This window comes from Perissodus microlepis, chromosome 1 (assembly GCF_051167445.1).
Source record: "Perissodus microlepis isolate ML-2025 ecotype Zambia chromosome 1, ASM5116744v1, whole genome shotgun sequence".
In the NCBI taxonomy this organism is placed as follows: Eukaryota; Metazoa; Chordata; class Actinopteri; order Cichliformes; family Cichlidae; genus Perissodus; species Perissodus microlepis.
This window is the reverse complement of record NC_140461.1, coordinates 26,127,258-26,143,567: the sequence shown is the minus strand read 5'-3', so window position 1 is coordinate 26,143,567 and position 16,310 is coordinate 26,127,258. Positions and strand designations below refer to the sequence as shown.

The 16,310-nt window shown below is 37.3% G+C and overlaps 1 protein-coding gene across 2 annotated transcripts; it reads right to left on the bottom strand.

Moving 5' to 3' along the window:
* Positions 1-468: 468 nt before the first annotated feature.
* Positions 469-11,425, bottom strand: gtf2f2a (general transcription factor IIF, polypeptide 2a). 2 transcript variants are annotated; one of them, XM_084939153.1, is made up of 9 exons: positions 10,714-11,425; positions 10,171-10,244; positions 9,916-9,940; positions 6,582-6,720; positions 5,348-5,407; positions 3,133-3,214; positions 2,868-2,967; positions 1,676-1,819; positions 469-1,558 (listed from the first exon to the last, which is right to left on the bottom strand). In XM_084939153.1, the coding sequence occupies exons 1-9, from the start codon at positions 10,777-10,779 to the stop codon at positions 1,436-1,438; spliced, it is 813 nt and encodes a 270-aa protein (XP_084795279.1). In that variant the 5' UTR covers positions 10,780-11,425; the 3' UTR covers positions 469-1,435. The 2 variants fall into 2 exon arrangements, with proteins under 2 accessions (XP_084795279.1, XP_084796068.1); XM_084939942.1 differs by lacking the exon at positions 5,348-5,407.
* Between the last annotated feature and the right edge of the window lie 4,885 nt (positions 11,426-16,310).

Below are 16,310 nucleotides of genomic sequence, written 5' to 3'. Positions count from 1 at the left end.
GTAAAGACCCTACAATACACAAAACTGTGCATCAGTAAGTCACTGTAAAGTGACAATTAAGAATTTTTCTTGGATTATTGTAACTATAGTTGACTCTCTTTCAAAATACTAGACTGGTGGCTGCGCTGCCATATAGCTGAACTACAGCCATTCCCAAAGGCAGGTACCACCTGTCACTGGGGAATAAATTTCAATATGGGTAGTCAATGTCAGTAATGAGTAATATCAAACTGACCACCTATTACCAGTTTTATATAAATGTACTGAATGCCTTTTACTGTAGTCCACACTGAAGTATAGCACTTCTGCTATATTTCTGTTAGTATTTAGAATAAAAATGCAGACACAAGTGTACATGTTAGTTTTTGATTGCTAGTGAAAATTATTTTCTTTACAAATAACTCGCTGAACTAACACAGCCAATCTCTCAATATGTTTGTACTCTGCTCATATTGCCTTCTTGGTAAATTATTTTTTTTACACCAGCCAATCGCAAAATGAGTCGAGGCATTTAGGTATGCAGATTACCTACTGAAATTCAAACATCATCAGAAATGTCAAGTTGTTTTGTTTTTTAAGTGAAACTGCTGGTCCAGTGGGATGATTCTCCACAACCATCTCTAGGATTTACAGGTCTGACATCTTGTTGATGTCAGGAAAATGGCCAGACTACTTAGAAGTGATAAGACAACAGTAACTGAAAGACTGAAAAGACCAAAGTGGGTGGCTGTGTTGGGTCAATGCTGATTTGCCGTCACTGTGGTTTCACATTTATGCTTTTGTTTTTGTATCAAGTATTAAGCTGGCTGCTATGAAAATATAATTAAAAAAACAAGTTTTCTATTGAAAAAAAACTTTATTGCATAAGTCGACCAAATATAAAACAACCTAAAATAATACAAAAGGTGGGTTATAAGAAGACACCTGGAGTAAAGATCACAAATTGTGGATCCAATTTGTTGTGGTGTGGAAAACTGATGAGCCATGTTTCATTGAAGAAAAAAACAAAAACGGACTTGTAAAAGAAACGTCACAAAAATCTGAGTGGAACCTATACCAATAGTAACACTGTTCCTCTTCTAAAATTTTTTGTCCTCTCTGCATTAAACCCCATATTTCTGGATATACAAAACACTTAAAAACATTATCCACTGCTTTCAACCTCAAGTCATAGATCCTTTACTTCTTAAAACACTAATGAGCACTCAAGCTGTGAAAGGGAACCACATCAGAAAAAGCAGTGGCCTACCCTCTGATTTCTCCATAGTGCCCTTTATTTTTGTTCCTACAGAATGAGATGGGACTGCAAAACTCCACCTCATCGTCCAGTGCATCTTCAGACCTGATGTACAGAAACCAGGTAAAACCAAGCTCTGATCTAAGAGGAAATCCCTCCTCTGAGTGGAAAGCATGTATTGACCTTTGGATTCAAAAACTATTCATCAGTCTTTTCCTCGCCTTGGTAATGCCTGTACTCTGGCCTGAGCTCCCAGGTGTTCTTGTGTGTTCCCTTCACATTGTAGATGCCAATATCACGCAGGATTTCCTTCAAGTAAATCTGAGAAGAAAAACAATATGAGATAATATTCTTGAGAATTAAAGCTAAATGTAAAAGTAGCTTTTTGAGCCAATAGTACTGTTTCAAATGAGTTATAACCGAGCTCTCAAGTCTTACCACAGGCTGCTTGGTGATATCCACTAAGTCTTTGATGTTGTAGTACTGATGCTTCTCAAAAGCAGAAAACAACATGTCCAACACTTGCTGCTTGTCAGCTCGGGCTCTCTTGCCCTCCTCCTTCTTCTTCCTCTCATACTCACGCTGCAGCAAAAACAGGCAGAAGTCAGCTAAACAACAATTATCTAATTACTGCGCATGGGAGACTGATAATACTCTGGGCTATCGAAAAGACCATGTATCATCTAAATTGATCAGGTGTGGGACTTGGCAAATTTGCTTGTTGAGAATTCAAAGTTAGCCCCCCATAGCAACAGCTCAACTTCTATATACATTCAATAAGGAAATACTGTACAATATCTCTTAAGTGCTTCATTAGATCTCAAGGGATTAATTAATTGATGCTAAATTTATTACTCTGAAAAGCAACTTAAGCTGTCTAGAACCATACCAAAAGTACACAAACAGATAAACTGGTCATCAGTTCTGCTTAATGCGTTCTGAAGGGATTTAGACAGTAAGAGTCACACAAAGTGAAAAATAACACATCTTTTATATTCTATGTTGAAACAATGCTTATTGACTTGTATTGTAGCAGAGAGTGTGTCTGCAGCTGTTTGTTTGCCTCTGTCTGTCTTTAAGTTTAGTCAGAGAAGACTAAAGATTTAACAGCAAAGTGAGATAATATATAATTTGCACTCATTTTCTAAAAAATGTAGTAGATTTTCCTTCATTTTCCATTTATATCCATGGAAAGTCAACACATGTGAAAAGATTAACAATTAGGGGCCAGTTTACAGAATTTTAATATGAGAATAGGTTTTCCTTTTTTTTTTTTTTCATATTAACTGCTTTTATCTGTATGTTTTTTGTGATACTCCAATCTCCCGTATTTTGTTTATAATTAGAAATCAAAAATATGGGGCACTGATGAAATATGCATATTTAATGGGGCATGAAATAATCGTGCTGGGAAGTCCTATGTGAAGTGGGACATGTGGTCACCTTGTGTGTGAATCCTGTAGAGCATGTGGTCAAAAACAACTAAGAACATACTAAAGGCAGTAAAATGTAACAAGAAAATTCTTGGCCAGATGTCAGTTAATTGTGTCTCTTGCGTGAACTAAATCTAACGTGAAAAGTGAAAAAAGTGAGTGTAATAATAAACAGATTTCTCTATAGGGTTTCTTACGTTGTAATCGTGGTTGGCCACAGGTTTATAGTTGTTGGTCACAGCTTTTTCCAGCTGTTGAGACAGCCTGGCCGGTTTGGAGGACTCTTCAATTTGTAACCTGTTAGAGAGACAGGGAGAAGTACTTTACCTGGTAAGTATAAAATATAGATGAAACAAATATAAATGAATTTCTAGTAAAACATCCACATGCATGCAGTATTAAGACATTCTGATACAAGACAATCCATGCTATTTCATGTAACTTTAAGTGTTAAATGCTCACCTCTTCAGCCTCATATAGCTTTCACTGACAGCAGGCCTGCATTCTGCTCTCTGCACTACCACTCCCTCCAAGGTTATTTTATCTGAAAGAGAGTGCAGCTAATTAAAAAACTTGATACAGACTTTTAGTCCATGTGCACCACTGCACTTATGGCATATTTTTAAGAGAGAAGGAATAGAAACAAATGCTGTAAATTAATAAGTGGAAACAGTTTAGAAACAAGAAAGAAAAAAATCCTTTGCTAGGTGCTGTATGAGAAACTACATCAGAGTAGAATCCAGCATAATGCCATTGTTTGCGGACATGAACACCCCCCCCAAAGAAAACAAACCAAACCAAAACAAAACAAAGTGACTTGTGGATACGGAGAGTATAATCCTGGCTTAAGTGTTAACAGAACTCCTTCCTGGTTTTCTAGGAACCCATTAGTTATTTGATACCTCAGCCCTTCGAGGCAGCGGCTTTCAGTGTAGCCAGCACGTACCGTTTTCTATTGCAAATGCATAAGAAGCTAATAATCTTGTGTGCTCCATAGACTATTTATGTGCACAAGACCGAAGGCCGCTCAACCACTCTTACTCAAAATTCCCCAAACTACAGACTAAAAACAAAAAGCTTCCAGTACCAAAAACCTCTGCCACTTCTAATTAGTAAATATTAGAGTTTATACATGCACACGTGTTTTGGCCACACTTAATTCTTGTTAAATCACCACATTTCTTGTGCTTGTAGTTCTGTATAAACACTGTTTTTACATTGTTCACCAAGGCTCAGAATAGTTCTTCACTTACTGCTTTAGTCAGAAAAATGCACACATCTGTACTGTAAATAATCACTGAATCAGACAGGTTTGTTTTGCACCACATCAATCCACTCACATATGAGCTTTTGCATTTTACAATAAGCTCCTTCGCAATCAGAATTATCTTTTAAAACCCTTCTTATAGTTAATAAAGCTCTCAAGTGTCTATAACCTGATTAGGCCTGTCAGGTCACCACGTGCAGATCTTTAAACTATTCTCAGAATTACATCTAAATGTGCTGAAGTCCTATTACTGAGGTCTTATTCTTCGGACAAGCTGTCTGTTCACCAATAGTCAGGTACCACCATGTGCACATTTATAGTTTTTATTTTCAATTTTTTTTTACATTTTTATTTCATTTTGACTTTTTGTTTTAAGTACAGTTTAGTTTCCTGAAAGGATTTTCTTTTTTCACTTAACTTTTTATTGTTTGAAATCTCTTTGTTTTAGTTTAGTTTTTATTAGTTTATTAGACAAGACTCACAAAATAATTTCAGTTAGTTTTATTTTTTTTTCCTCCAAAACTTTATTTATTATTTCAGTTAACTAAAACAATTTTTCTATATCTAGATTTAGTTTTTAAATTCACTTAACTGTAATAACAATTGTTTACATTAAAAAAAAAAACAAAAACCCTTTTGATTCTCAAGCTCATGAATTTGAATTATGCGTCTGCAGGAAATCTAGGTTGTAACTTATGAAGCAACTGGAAATTCCTTTTATCCCTACGCCACATGTCAGGTAAACACAGCCTGCCACAACTGAGTTGCAGTGATGATGGTTAAGAGGAGTTTTCTGCTACGTTGTAAGTTACTACGTAGATTTCTTCCAGAAGTCTAAATCATGCTTTACACTTAATAACTGTGTGTTAACTTCTGTTTTATTTTATTTGTAACATTTTGTTATATTTATTGCCTTAAGGTACTGTAGCTCTACACAGGTTTTTATCTTTTATGGTGATAAATTGATATGGCGATTTTCCAGTTTCATTGTACTACATAGTACTCTTGTACTATGTATGACTGTGCAATGGCAATAAAGATATCTTATAACACTGAGTTTAAGTGATGAATGAAATGTGCTATAGAAAACTGACACTATAATGTTTTTTTTAAATTTAACAAAGTTCTTAAAATTGGCTACATTTACAAGTAGTTTTGAAGAATGAATGATTATGCAGACACACACACACACAGGTCAAATAACTGCCAAAAACACAACTGGACAGACATTGCAATCGTCACTACACACAGCGCCATTCTCCTTAGCATGTAAATGGCTTTTTACTGTGATACCAAAAACTTCACTTGACGAGAAAAATAAACCCTCGAGTCTGATTCCTAAATCACTTCACTGACTTCATGAGCTGCTTTGTGCAACTTTGTCACTTGCTAGGTAAACGGAGGACTCACCTGGGCCTGTCCCTGCCCCCGAACCTGAGCTGCTGCCATCAGATCTCTCTTCTGACTGGCCTACAGGAAGGGAGGGAGGGATGGTGAACATGAAAAATACGAGGGATGGAAGGGATCCAACAGTAAGAACCACACCCAGGGTTTAGTCGCACACCAAAAATGTTTTTTAATTACACAACGCTTCTCATCACGATCTCTGGCAAATACAAATGCGTGCGCGTGAGCAAAGCAAGCATGGCCGCACAACAAGGGAGGACGGATGCCCTGTCCCACCACTGATACACATGCATAGCAGGGCTGCACAAATGCATCTCATTTGAAACTAAATATAAGAAAATATTACCAAACTGCTTTTCTAATTTAAACTATACACTTTTCTCGAATTAGACACAGTCACTTCTCATCTTTTCTGTTGATCTACTAAAATGTTTAGATTTTACTACCTCATGACTTCCTCTCACTGCTTTTGCAGCTGTCTTCTTGATCACGTCTAAGTTCTTCAAACTTAATGCCTCGCTCAATGAACCATTTAAATTGTGCAGCCCTAAAATGCACACACATATAATATGCTGTCCCAAAGTAACCACTGCAGCTCAAGATCACCGGCAAAGTAATTAATTATGCAAAAATTGAAAACCTAATTATACTGAAAGAACAAAAGAGACTGATGAAATTCAAACTGAGCCAAACAATCCCATGCACAAAATCAACTCCAAATTCAGCAAGGATTTGTGTTGATAAGCGTCCCTGCTATGTTAAATGATTCCCAAATTGTCTGTGCTGATTGGCAGTGAACTGAAAATGTCAACCCCCAACAAATGACAGACGATCAAACGCTGAAACTGAAACACGTAGAGACAAACACAAATTAAACTGGATAAAGACAAAAGACTGTTTTCCACTGAGTGTCCACTAATCCACGATGTAGAGTACACTTCTTGTGAGTACCCACTGTTAGGACTGTGGACAATGTGACACTCTAGGAAAAGTCTACAAAAAGTTCAGATCACACAAAGACAAAAAAGGGCAAGCAACAGGAAAACTGCATGAAGACCGCAAACTGTACAACGAGTAGCAAAATGGACGTCTCCATCTCCCAATCACAACTTACCTGTGATTCTAATGAGGTATTAGTTAACACAGAAAACTGATATTGCAATTAGGTCAAGCTCATCTTGCAGCAAAGAGGTTGAAAGCAGAGAAAAAGCAGTGGTAGATGAAAACAGAAAGTCACCTGATGAAGTCTCTGTGAAGACTGCCAATGTCTGACCTCCCACTGACTGCATGGTGAACGGGTGTTCGCGTGGTGCAGACACCGTCTTATCCTCTATACCGTCAATCACAGTCAGCTCTTCATTCAAAGTGAAAGACACCTGTAAATAGTCACTCACATTATTTTTTATTTTTAGCAGCAGAACAGATTTACACACTTGGGATCTAGTTGCCATTTATAAGATAGTAAACAGAGCTCACAGAAGTGATGCCACTGAGTACAAGAAATGCAGTTTCCAGGTACATGAATTTGCATTAATGACATTGTTTCAAAGAAGCTTGTCCAAACCTATCCCCTCCAGTATCCCTAGCTTAATAAAAAGGTTCAGGCAGCACTGCCAGCAACACTGCCTTTCAGGCTGATGATATCAGAGCCAGTCAAGCTGATGTCCAGAGGCGCATCACAATGCCAAAACTTAGTGCATGACACCAGTTCAACAGTGGACAAACAAGAGGAATATGGCAAGGTCTATAAACTATAACCAACTCCAAAAGAAACAAAGGTAGTGTGGTAAACACAATCTGCAATTACACATCAAAAACATGGTGATGAAGGCCTTACAATCACTATACAACCTCCAACCCCAGCAATCTCAGGTCTTTGTAAAGCAGCTCCACTGAAATCATTCTGCTGTATCATCTGGTATGGAAACTGCACCATAGAGGAATATGACACCCATCAGAGAGTGATGATGGAAGTTGAGTTTCCCTCCCTCCAGGAGATATATGAGCACCAATGCACTGCCTGAGCCCAATGGATCATTAAAGAGGAGTCACCACTCTAACCACAACCTGTTCAAACCTGTAAGAACTCCTGGCCTGGAAAACACTACAAATGGATCCTCAGTCTAATGAAATTGGATGCAAAAGAGACATTGTCCAATCGCTATCAGGCTGCTGAACAAATTATGAAGTTTCTATTTATTTATGATTTATTAATATTAGTATTATTATTATTATTCTGTTGCCAGACATATGCTCTTATTTTTTGTTTGCACATATAGAAAACATTGGATCGTACTGTTTCTTTTATCATGATCTGCTAAGCTAGAGCTCTGCAATATAAACTTTTTCACCAACTTTTACTTGAATCTGTGATATGACAATAAAACTGGATCTGATACACTCATTTCCAATCCTCCCAATGAAAATGTGAACATTTTTAACTCTGCCACCTCCTGTCTTTTTGACAGTTCCACCGTCTCTAAAACCATACGTCGCTATAATCTTGTAAACTCATTTCCACCCACTAACTGTTCTTAATCTCTCTTTTGTTCACTGTTTTGCATGGTGTACCCTAAGTATTTAAACTTATCACTTATCACTTTGGATTTTCACTGTTACATCTGTCACCCTATCATTCACACACATATTCGATGATGCTTCTATTGACTTTCTTTCCTCTTCTCTCCAGTGCACATCTTCACTTCTCCAGGCTCTATTTTGCCTGTTTTCTACTTTGCAGATCACAATGTCATGGTCCAAAGAGACTCCTGCCTGAGCTCATCTGTCAACCTGTTCATCATCACATCAAAAAAAAAAAACCACTGCCCTCATACACAGGGCTGGGCCATATCATAACCTTCACGGTAATACCGGTATAATGTTAGGCAATGATAAGAATATGAAATATCGCAATAGAGGGTAAAACGCGCATGCACAGTGCCTTTGTTTTCATCCGCACATGGCGGCGACGGCGAATGAGAAGGGTGAAAGCGGATCGTTGAATGAAACAGAAGAACCAGAATTGGTTTGTAAAAATGCTGCAACTTCAGTGGTGTGGAACTAGTTTGGCTTTCGTCCGTCAGATACACACCAAAGCACAAATTTTGGTAGGGCATGCAAGCGGGCCGTTGTTATTACCGTGTTTTTCAGAAAATAAGGCACACTTAAAATCAATCCTTTGATTTTCTGAAAAATTGACAGTGCCCCTTATAATCCGGTGCGCCTTATGTATGAATTCTGGTTGTGTTTACTGACCTCGAACTGATTTTATGTGGTACGCGGCGCTCAAAAATCTGTCAAAAAAAATGTTTTAGTACGACTTCCGTAAGTTACGAAACCGCACTGCTTAATGGATTGTCGGAGCATTACGGCTACTATAGTCAGGAGCCTGACGGAGTGATACGTGCTGTGCTTCAACATAATATTACCGTATTGTGTGTGTATAACCTCTTTTTAAGTTTTGTGGATATTATACATGGTTATGCTCAGGATATGTCGGCCAATTTCCACTGGAAATGCCTTTTGGTTAAACTGTCAGTAAGGAATTTGCATTTGCACTGTTAAAGTTTTTATATAGCTTTAATGCACATAAAAACAGCTGCTTGTTTAAGTGAAAATACATTGATGGGTTGTTTTTTTTTTGCACTAATAAAGTTGTGGAGTTGTAAAGTACTTTGTCTCGTGTCAATTATATCGTCAGTTATATTGTTATTGCAAATTTTAAAATATATATCGTGATAAATATTTTTGGCTATATTGCCCTGCCTTAAACATACATGTCCTGCACCACCCTCACTTACTTCCCTGTCACATCTTGACTTCCTCATAAAGTACCACAGTTTCTCTCTTGGAAACCTATCATATGCTTTCTCCAGATTGTCAAAGACATAGGTACCCTCCTTCTGACCTTCTCTATACTTCTACATCGACACACTCAAAGCAAAGATAACTTCTGCACAGAACCATATTGTTGCTCATGGATCATCACTTGTCTTCTTAACCTAGCTTCAAATTCAATACATTTCCCCATATTTTTATAGTATTGCTACAGCGCTGCACATCACCCTTGTTGTTCAAAAATAATTATTATTACACTTCTTCTACAGTCCTCAGGCATATTCTCTCTCTCTAAGACTGTGTTAAATAATCTGGTCAAAAAGTACACTGCCTTTTCTTCTAGACATTTCCATTTCCAAGACCAACTACTTTTCCACTCTTCAAAGCTGTCCTTACTTACTCCTTACTAATCCTCTGTACTTTCCGATTGATTAACTGTCCTTTCTCCATCCTCTTCTGTTTCTGATTTTCTTAAATAATGAGCTCCTCAAAATACTCCTTCCATCTTCTCGACACACTCCCTTCACTTGGTAGTACATAACCATCCATACACAACCATACACACCCTACAATTAAATACAATAATTGAAATTCAAACTATGTATTTTGTTTCCCCAATTATGAATACATTGAGCAACAACCTGTGAACACATCAAGATTATTTAATGTTTTGGCTCTTACTAAAACAGTCCATTGCTGTATGTCAGAGTACTGGGATGCAGAGCAATCCTTACCTCTGGTTTTCCTTGATTTCCTTTCCTTGGAAATAAAAAACAAGAAAAGAAAATACAATTGAGGGGCCTTTTTAAAAAAATATTTAACATGTACGGCATATGACCAAAATACTGTTTCTATTAAACATGTAGTTAGCCTCAGCTAACCCCTACCATTGATCAACATAGACTCAGTTCCCATGTCACATGACACACATAAGAAACTTTGCAGGTTGGCTTCTACTACTTTTATAAATGCTCAGTTACTTCACATACTTGCAGATCCGGAGCTTTCCGACTTCTCCTCTGCCTGTCGCTTTTGCCCATTGTTGAGAAAGGTATTTGGGCACCTGGAAGAAGAAACACTATTTATACTTAAACTGTCCACATGCACAAAATATAAGCAATAAACATTATTACACTCCTTTCCCACTATTAAAAAGAAACTGTTACTTTTGCAGTTTTGTCACATACTTTGGTCTAAATCGCTAAGCTAGTTGTGTACATCTTAAGATTTTATCCAATGTACATCCCGTCACTGTTTGCACTGCTATTATTCTAACTAGGGGTGTTTTTACCAAGACTGTAAAGACTAAGTGATAGCATCTAATTAAATCAGTTGTTTATAGTGTGTTCTGCTCCCAAAATATTGTACTATGCCAGTTTAACCGAGCTAGCTTACAGATGATAAACTTAGCCAGCGTTAGATAACTTAGCAGCAGATGCTAAGCTACCAGACCGTAAGCTTTAGCCGTGTTTAAATTAGTAACTCACCGTACATCCCATTAACTAATGTTATTACAAAGAGTGTATACGCACCTTAACGAGCCACACGCCTGTATTTTGTTTGGCACCGGTCAAATCCACCTCTCCTTTTTCTGACATATTTTAAAATGATGACTGTTAAAACCCTAGCAGGGCAACCGCCACACGCATGCGTAAATGAAATATGGAAGTATGGCGACTCCGAAGGTCCACATTCGTTACTACTACTGCCTTCATTACGCTTAGCCACTACTAAAAAACAAGAGTTGTTAAAAAATTACAACACAATGACAGTTTTTTTTTTTCAGTTTAGTCAACTTAAACGCAAATACTTTTTAACTATTAATGCATTTTACAGCAATTTTACAGTCAAATCAGATGTACAAAGGGATCATTAATGCAAATTTTACAGGCTGTTATGCCATTAATCTAATTAGTTAAACCTCAATTAAAATTGAAACGTTAACCCCACACATAAAAACTTCGGCTAAATTGTTTCTCATCTCTCCTTTACCATTCCTAAGTACAAAGTCCGAGTTTTACACAAAATTTCAGCACACAAAAACTGAAAATGACATTCGATCTGACAGTATTTATATCGACTAAATTTAGCAAGACACATGGGGTTGATCTCGATGTTACCTGTACAAACATGGTCCAATCTAAAAATATAAGCTGATGTGCTGCAAGAAAAACATTCTACTTGTTTTGTGTCTTTCACCTTCTCTTTCATCCTTTTTGTTCTGTGCTCAAAGTCCTGAGCCAATGTGTCCTGAATTTACCTTTTGCCAGCATGGGTCCACTCACACCATCCTCATCCTCTCACTCACTGCTAATGGGCTCAGTCTGGTAACCTCACCACCAATGTTTTCATACGCTCCACAGCAAAACCCAGGAGGAAGATCAGGTCCCAGCACAGGTGACCTAAAGGAAAAAATTAAGTTACAATTTACAATTTATAGTTACAATTATCCTCAACTTAATATTTTCACTTATTTTTCCTCATTCACTGGGAAACCTTTATAGGATAGGAACTCAGGTACTTAAATCCTGGTGGCCGGGCTGGTCCTGACATATGGGGCTTGTTTTGAGTTATTACCCCTTTAAAGGCTTTTCAAATGAGTGAAAAGGGAAAACAAGATCATGCCTTTTGACCTAGATAGTTAGGCATTTAGCTAGCTAATGCAGAAACAATCAAATTCTTTCTCTCAGACTGAACAATTCCAATAGTTATCCAATGCTTTTGTGAAGGGTAACAACCCTAGTTAAAAAGTACAATTGTTCAAGGATGTAGAACCTTGTATATTAGCATGGTTGCAGCCACACTTTGTACTTCCATTGTTTTATAATTACATTTACATGTACTTCTGTAAATATGATGTTTTTGTCAACTTTTAATGGCTTTTATGAAGAAGTCCAAGTAGTGTTTCTAAGAGGAAGAAGACAATGAAATGGTGAGAGCTTAGTATCAAGAGACCATACCCGGTGCTGCGAGAAAAAAGTAGTCACGTCAGGTACAAAACTGGGCATTTTTGAGGATGCAGGCTTAGGTAAAAACTCCGTCACTGGGTTGACAGACTCCGCAAACCTAACAGCTCGCTAGCGGGCTTCCCTCTAACTTCTCCTGTCCTATAGCAAGTAAACCAGCTGCATGACATGCTGATTAAATTTACCGAAATCCCCATTAGACAGTTTTTGTATATAGCTTTTATGATAAATCAGTAGTTAGTGCAAAGACTGATTAAAAGCAAATATGTATTGACAGCTAAGAATACAAGGGGGGAAAAGTAACAAAATAAAAAGTTTACATCTTTATAACCGTGACTCTGAACAGTAATGCAATTGTCAGGCTGCCAGCCAGTTTCCTTGTACTAGAAGCATTGGCTGTATAAAACACTTATAATAACAATGATAATAATAATAGTCGAGTGCATTTGAAACATTTTATAAGACTCTTTATGCTAATAACACAGAGAGTAGTATAGTTGAAATTAACAGTTTTTTAGATTCTCTTGATTTACCAGTACTGAATGAAGAACAGAATAAAACTTTGATTGAAGATATAACAGAAAAGGAACTAAGAATAGCAATAAGTAAAGTTAAAATAAATAAATCTCCAGGATCAGATGGATATACGGCAGAATGGTACAAGGAGCTAAAAGAAGAATTAATACCAGTGATGCTTCCAACAATGAATTGGGTCCTAAAGAAGGCTCAAGTACCTTCTAGCTGGAAAGAAGCAATTATCTCTGCCATCCGAAAAGAAAACAAGGATAAATTAGAATGTGCGTCATATAGACCAATATCTGTTCTTAATACAGATTACAAGCTGTTTACATCTATCATGGCTAGACGATTAGAAAAGTTCTTACCTAATCTAATTCATAATGATCAAACAGGTTTTATTCGAGAGCGCCAAATACAAGATAATGTACGACGGACATTACAAATTATTAATCATATTCAAAAGAATAAAATAGAAGCAATGGTAATCAGTATCGATGCAGAAAAAGCATTCGATTCAGTTAATTGGAACTTTCTTTACCGAGTCTTGCATAGATTTGGCTTTCACGAAAATATAATTAAGACAATACAGGCACTTTATGATAACCCTACGGCAAGGATTAGAATTAATGGCTACCTATCAAATAGTATTAAGCTGCAAAGAGGAACAAGGCAGGGCTGTGCGTGCTCACCATTATTATTTGCGTTATATCTGGAACCATTGGCTCAATATATAAGACAAAATAAAGAAGTAGAACACTGTTAGACTTTTCATCGCCACTTTACGGTAACATACTGGCGTCACTGTTGCCAGCGTCATACCGTGACGCCGTGTTACGGTAGCTTACCGTTCTGCAGGATGATACCGTTTTTTGCTGGTGTGGTATAATACTCTTGGACAAATTATGGTAACGCACCGTAGCCTTTTTTACGGTATCTCACTGGCGACAGTGACGCCAGTGAGATACCGTTATGTCGTTATGTCGTAAATTACGTCAACAAAGTAACATCATACTGTGATTAAGAAATTGGTATACTACCGTTTATTCACGGTATGTCACTGTAAGCCCGCTGAAAGGTAATAAACTGCAATATATTAACCAGTAACTTACCGTTATCACGCATCATCAGTACCAAAAATATTCATCTCTGCTAGAGGATACCGTGTCCCAACAGGCGGTCATTCACTGTTTAACAGGTCGTAATTTACCGTAATTTCAGTTAACAGTAACATACTGTAAGAGACTGGAGGGTTCCAAAAAATTGGATGGATGGATGGATGGATAGATAGATAGACACACACACACAAAATATAATTTATGTGCTTTACACCACTTTATTTCAATTCTGATTTTTCCCTGCTGAAATACACATTTCCAAAATCAAAAACTGAAAAGAACTGAAAACATATTTTCATTGAGGAAGCACTTGTTTTTACTAAACCATGTAATCCATTATTTTCTCAGATGGTTGTACAAACAATAACGATATTATGTCATATCCATATCATGGCAGACAACATATGCTCAAGTGTTGGGTTTTCTTAGTTATATTTTGTAGGGTCTTAAACCTACAATGTGAAGTGCCTTGGCATTCATTTTGTTGGCACCATACAAATAAACTGAATTGTAATGAATATAATATCAAGCCCCACACTTCTGCCTTTATATACACTTTGTCCAAAATTCTGGCTCACACCACCAAATCAATGCACAAAACAGGGTCCACAATGACATGGATGAGCGTGTGTGGTGTGAAGGAACTTGACTGACCTGCACTGAACCCTGTTCTTGTTCATTGATTTGTAGGGTGAGCCAATACATGTGACAATTAAAGTGTAAGTAGCTGAAATAATTTTTAACAAACGGGTAAAAGAAGGAAAAAAAATCAAAACTGTTGCACTCAAAAAACCTATTGGACAGAGACAGCGTCTTGCAAGAGTTGCAAGAGAGCTTGTCTTCATTGTTGTTCGTCTTGTGTAAATGTCCAGAAAGCATGGGCCATGGATCATCTGTGGAGACACAGGTAACAACACATTGGTCACTTAAATTATACAAGAAATTCACAATACAAAAAATGGCAAAAACAGTTACCTAATTTGAAGTTCTCCACTCAAATTCAGTAAGGCAGTGGAGGAAAGTTGTGACATGAGGGTTAATGTGAACAACCTTTCGCTTCACAGTGGTCCCAGTCCTTCTGCTTGTCCCAGCCTTGGAGGTACATTTTGTTCCCTCTTCAGGGTTTATCCTTACAAAAATCCTTGCATACACTGACTCCTGGTATTCCAGGTTCAATACATAGAATGAACCAAAGAAGACTGACATTGCATCAGCAAAGATGTTCTCTTTGTCCAGCTCAACAATTACACGCCCCTCTGCACTCACCATCCAGCAGGTGGCGGTCATTGAACTTTGTCCTTAAATGTATAGGGGCAACATGTTGTCATTATGCAACATAAAATAATTTCAATACTTCACTTCTTCACACTGTCTAGATAGTCATAAAGCAAATAGCTATGTACAGTTAATTATTAATGGCCTTATGTACATAAGTCCGTTTTAACATATTATAATTGTACATAATTGGGAATTATTCTGCACATTAAACACACCTAACAAAGAGTCAGCCCAGTTAAATTACCGGAGATGAATCAACTGTATGGTTATTTTGGAGTTTATAGTTTGTGCTGCCGTTAAACTTTACAGTATTGACTTCAGTATTTCTGCTGTTGGTGTAGCTAGACTACAGTGTTGATCGGTAATATGTAATATGAAATTTGATATTGTTACTTTGCTGGATTCACTGAGACACATGTCCAACAACCTTGGTTTGTAAAGGAAATTACAGAAATTTGAGTTAACAAAACAGAGACTGGATACCTGTGTCCACGAAAAGCTCCTGTGCCAAACAGAAATTTTAATATGGTCTAATCAGCTCTATTTCATGAATGACTTCTTACCAAGCATAATCAGCCTTGGGGTGCTTGGCAGGCTTTTAACATGCAAACTGAACAATATAAATGTGCACTGAAGCCACAAAATTTAGAAATACACATAGTTGCAAAAAGTTCAGTGACCAATTACCTTTCCTAAATGACAAAAAATAAGAGTATTGTCAATAGGGACCAATTCCCAGTTTTTACATGATCAAAATTATTCACAAAAGGCTTCAGTAAACAGAAAATGTGTGCCGACAAGAGAACAGTGCAGAAAAATGAAAAGATATTTGAGCTCGACGCTTTAATGGGTTTAACATGACTTAGTCAGCACTCCGCACCATACAGGTAGTACAAGCACACCTGAAAACACTGACCAGCTAACAGCTTTAAGCATTTGGGCGCAACCTCGGTAGTTCACCGATTCACCTGTTGCAAACGTCCAAGTTTCTATCAAGTCTCATAAATCCATCGGCAACTATTACCTAATTAGTCTTTTGAGTCTCCACATTCATAGATATTGACATTTTGTCTTAGCATTTGAATGAAAATATCCTGGTAGGGTAGCTTAAAAGTCAAAACAAACAGTAATAAGAACGCATTTCGGACTTCTCTCGAATAAGTGAAAAAAACACTTACCTTCAGACTGATTAGCAGGTTCCGATCAAACTTTAATGTGTCCCATGTCAGTCTGTTTTAGGGAAAAAGTGTA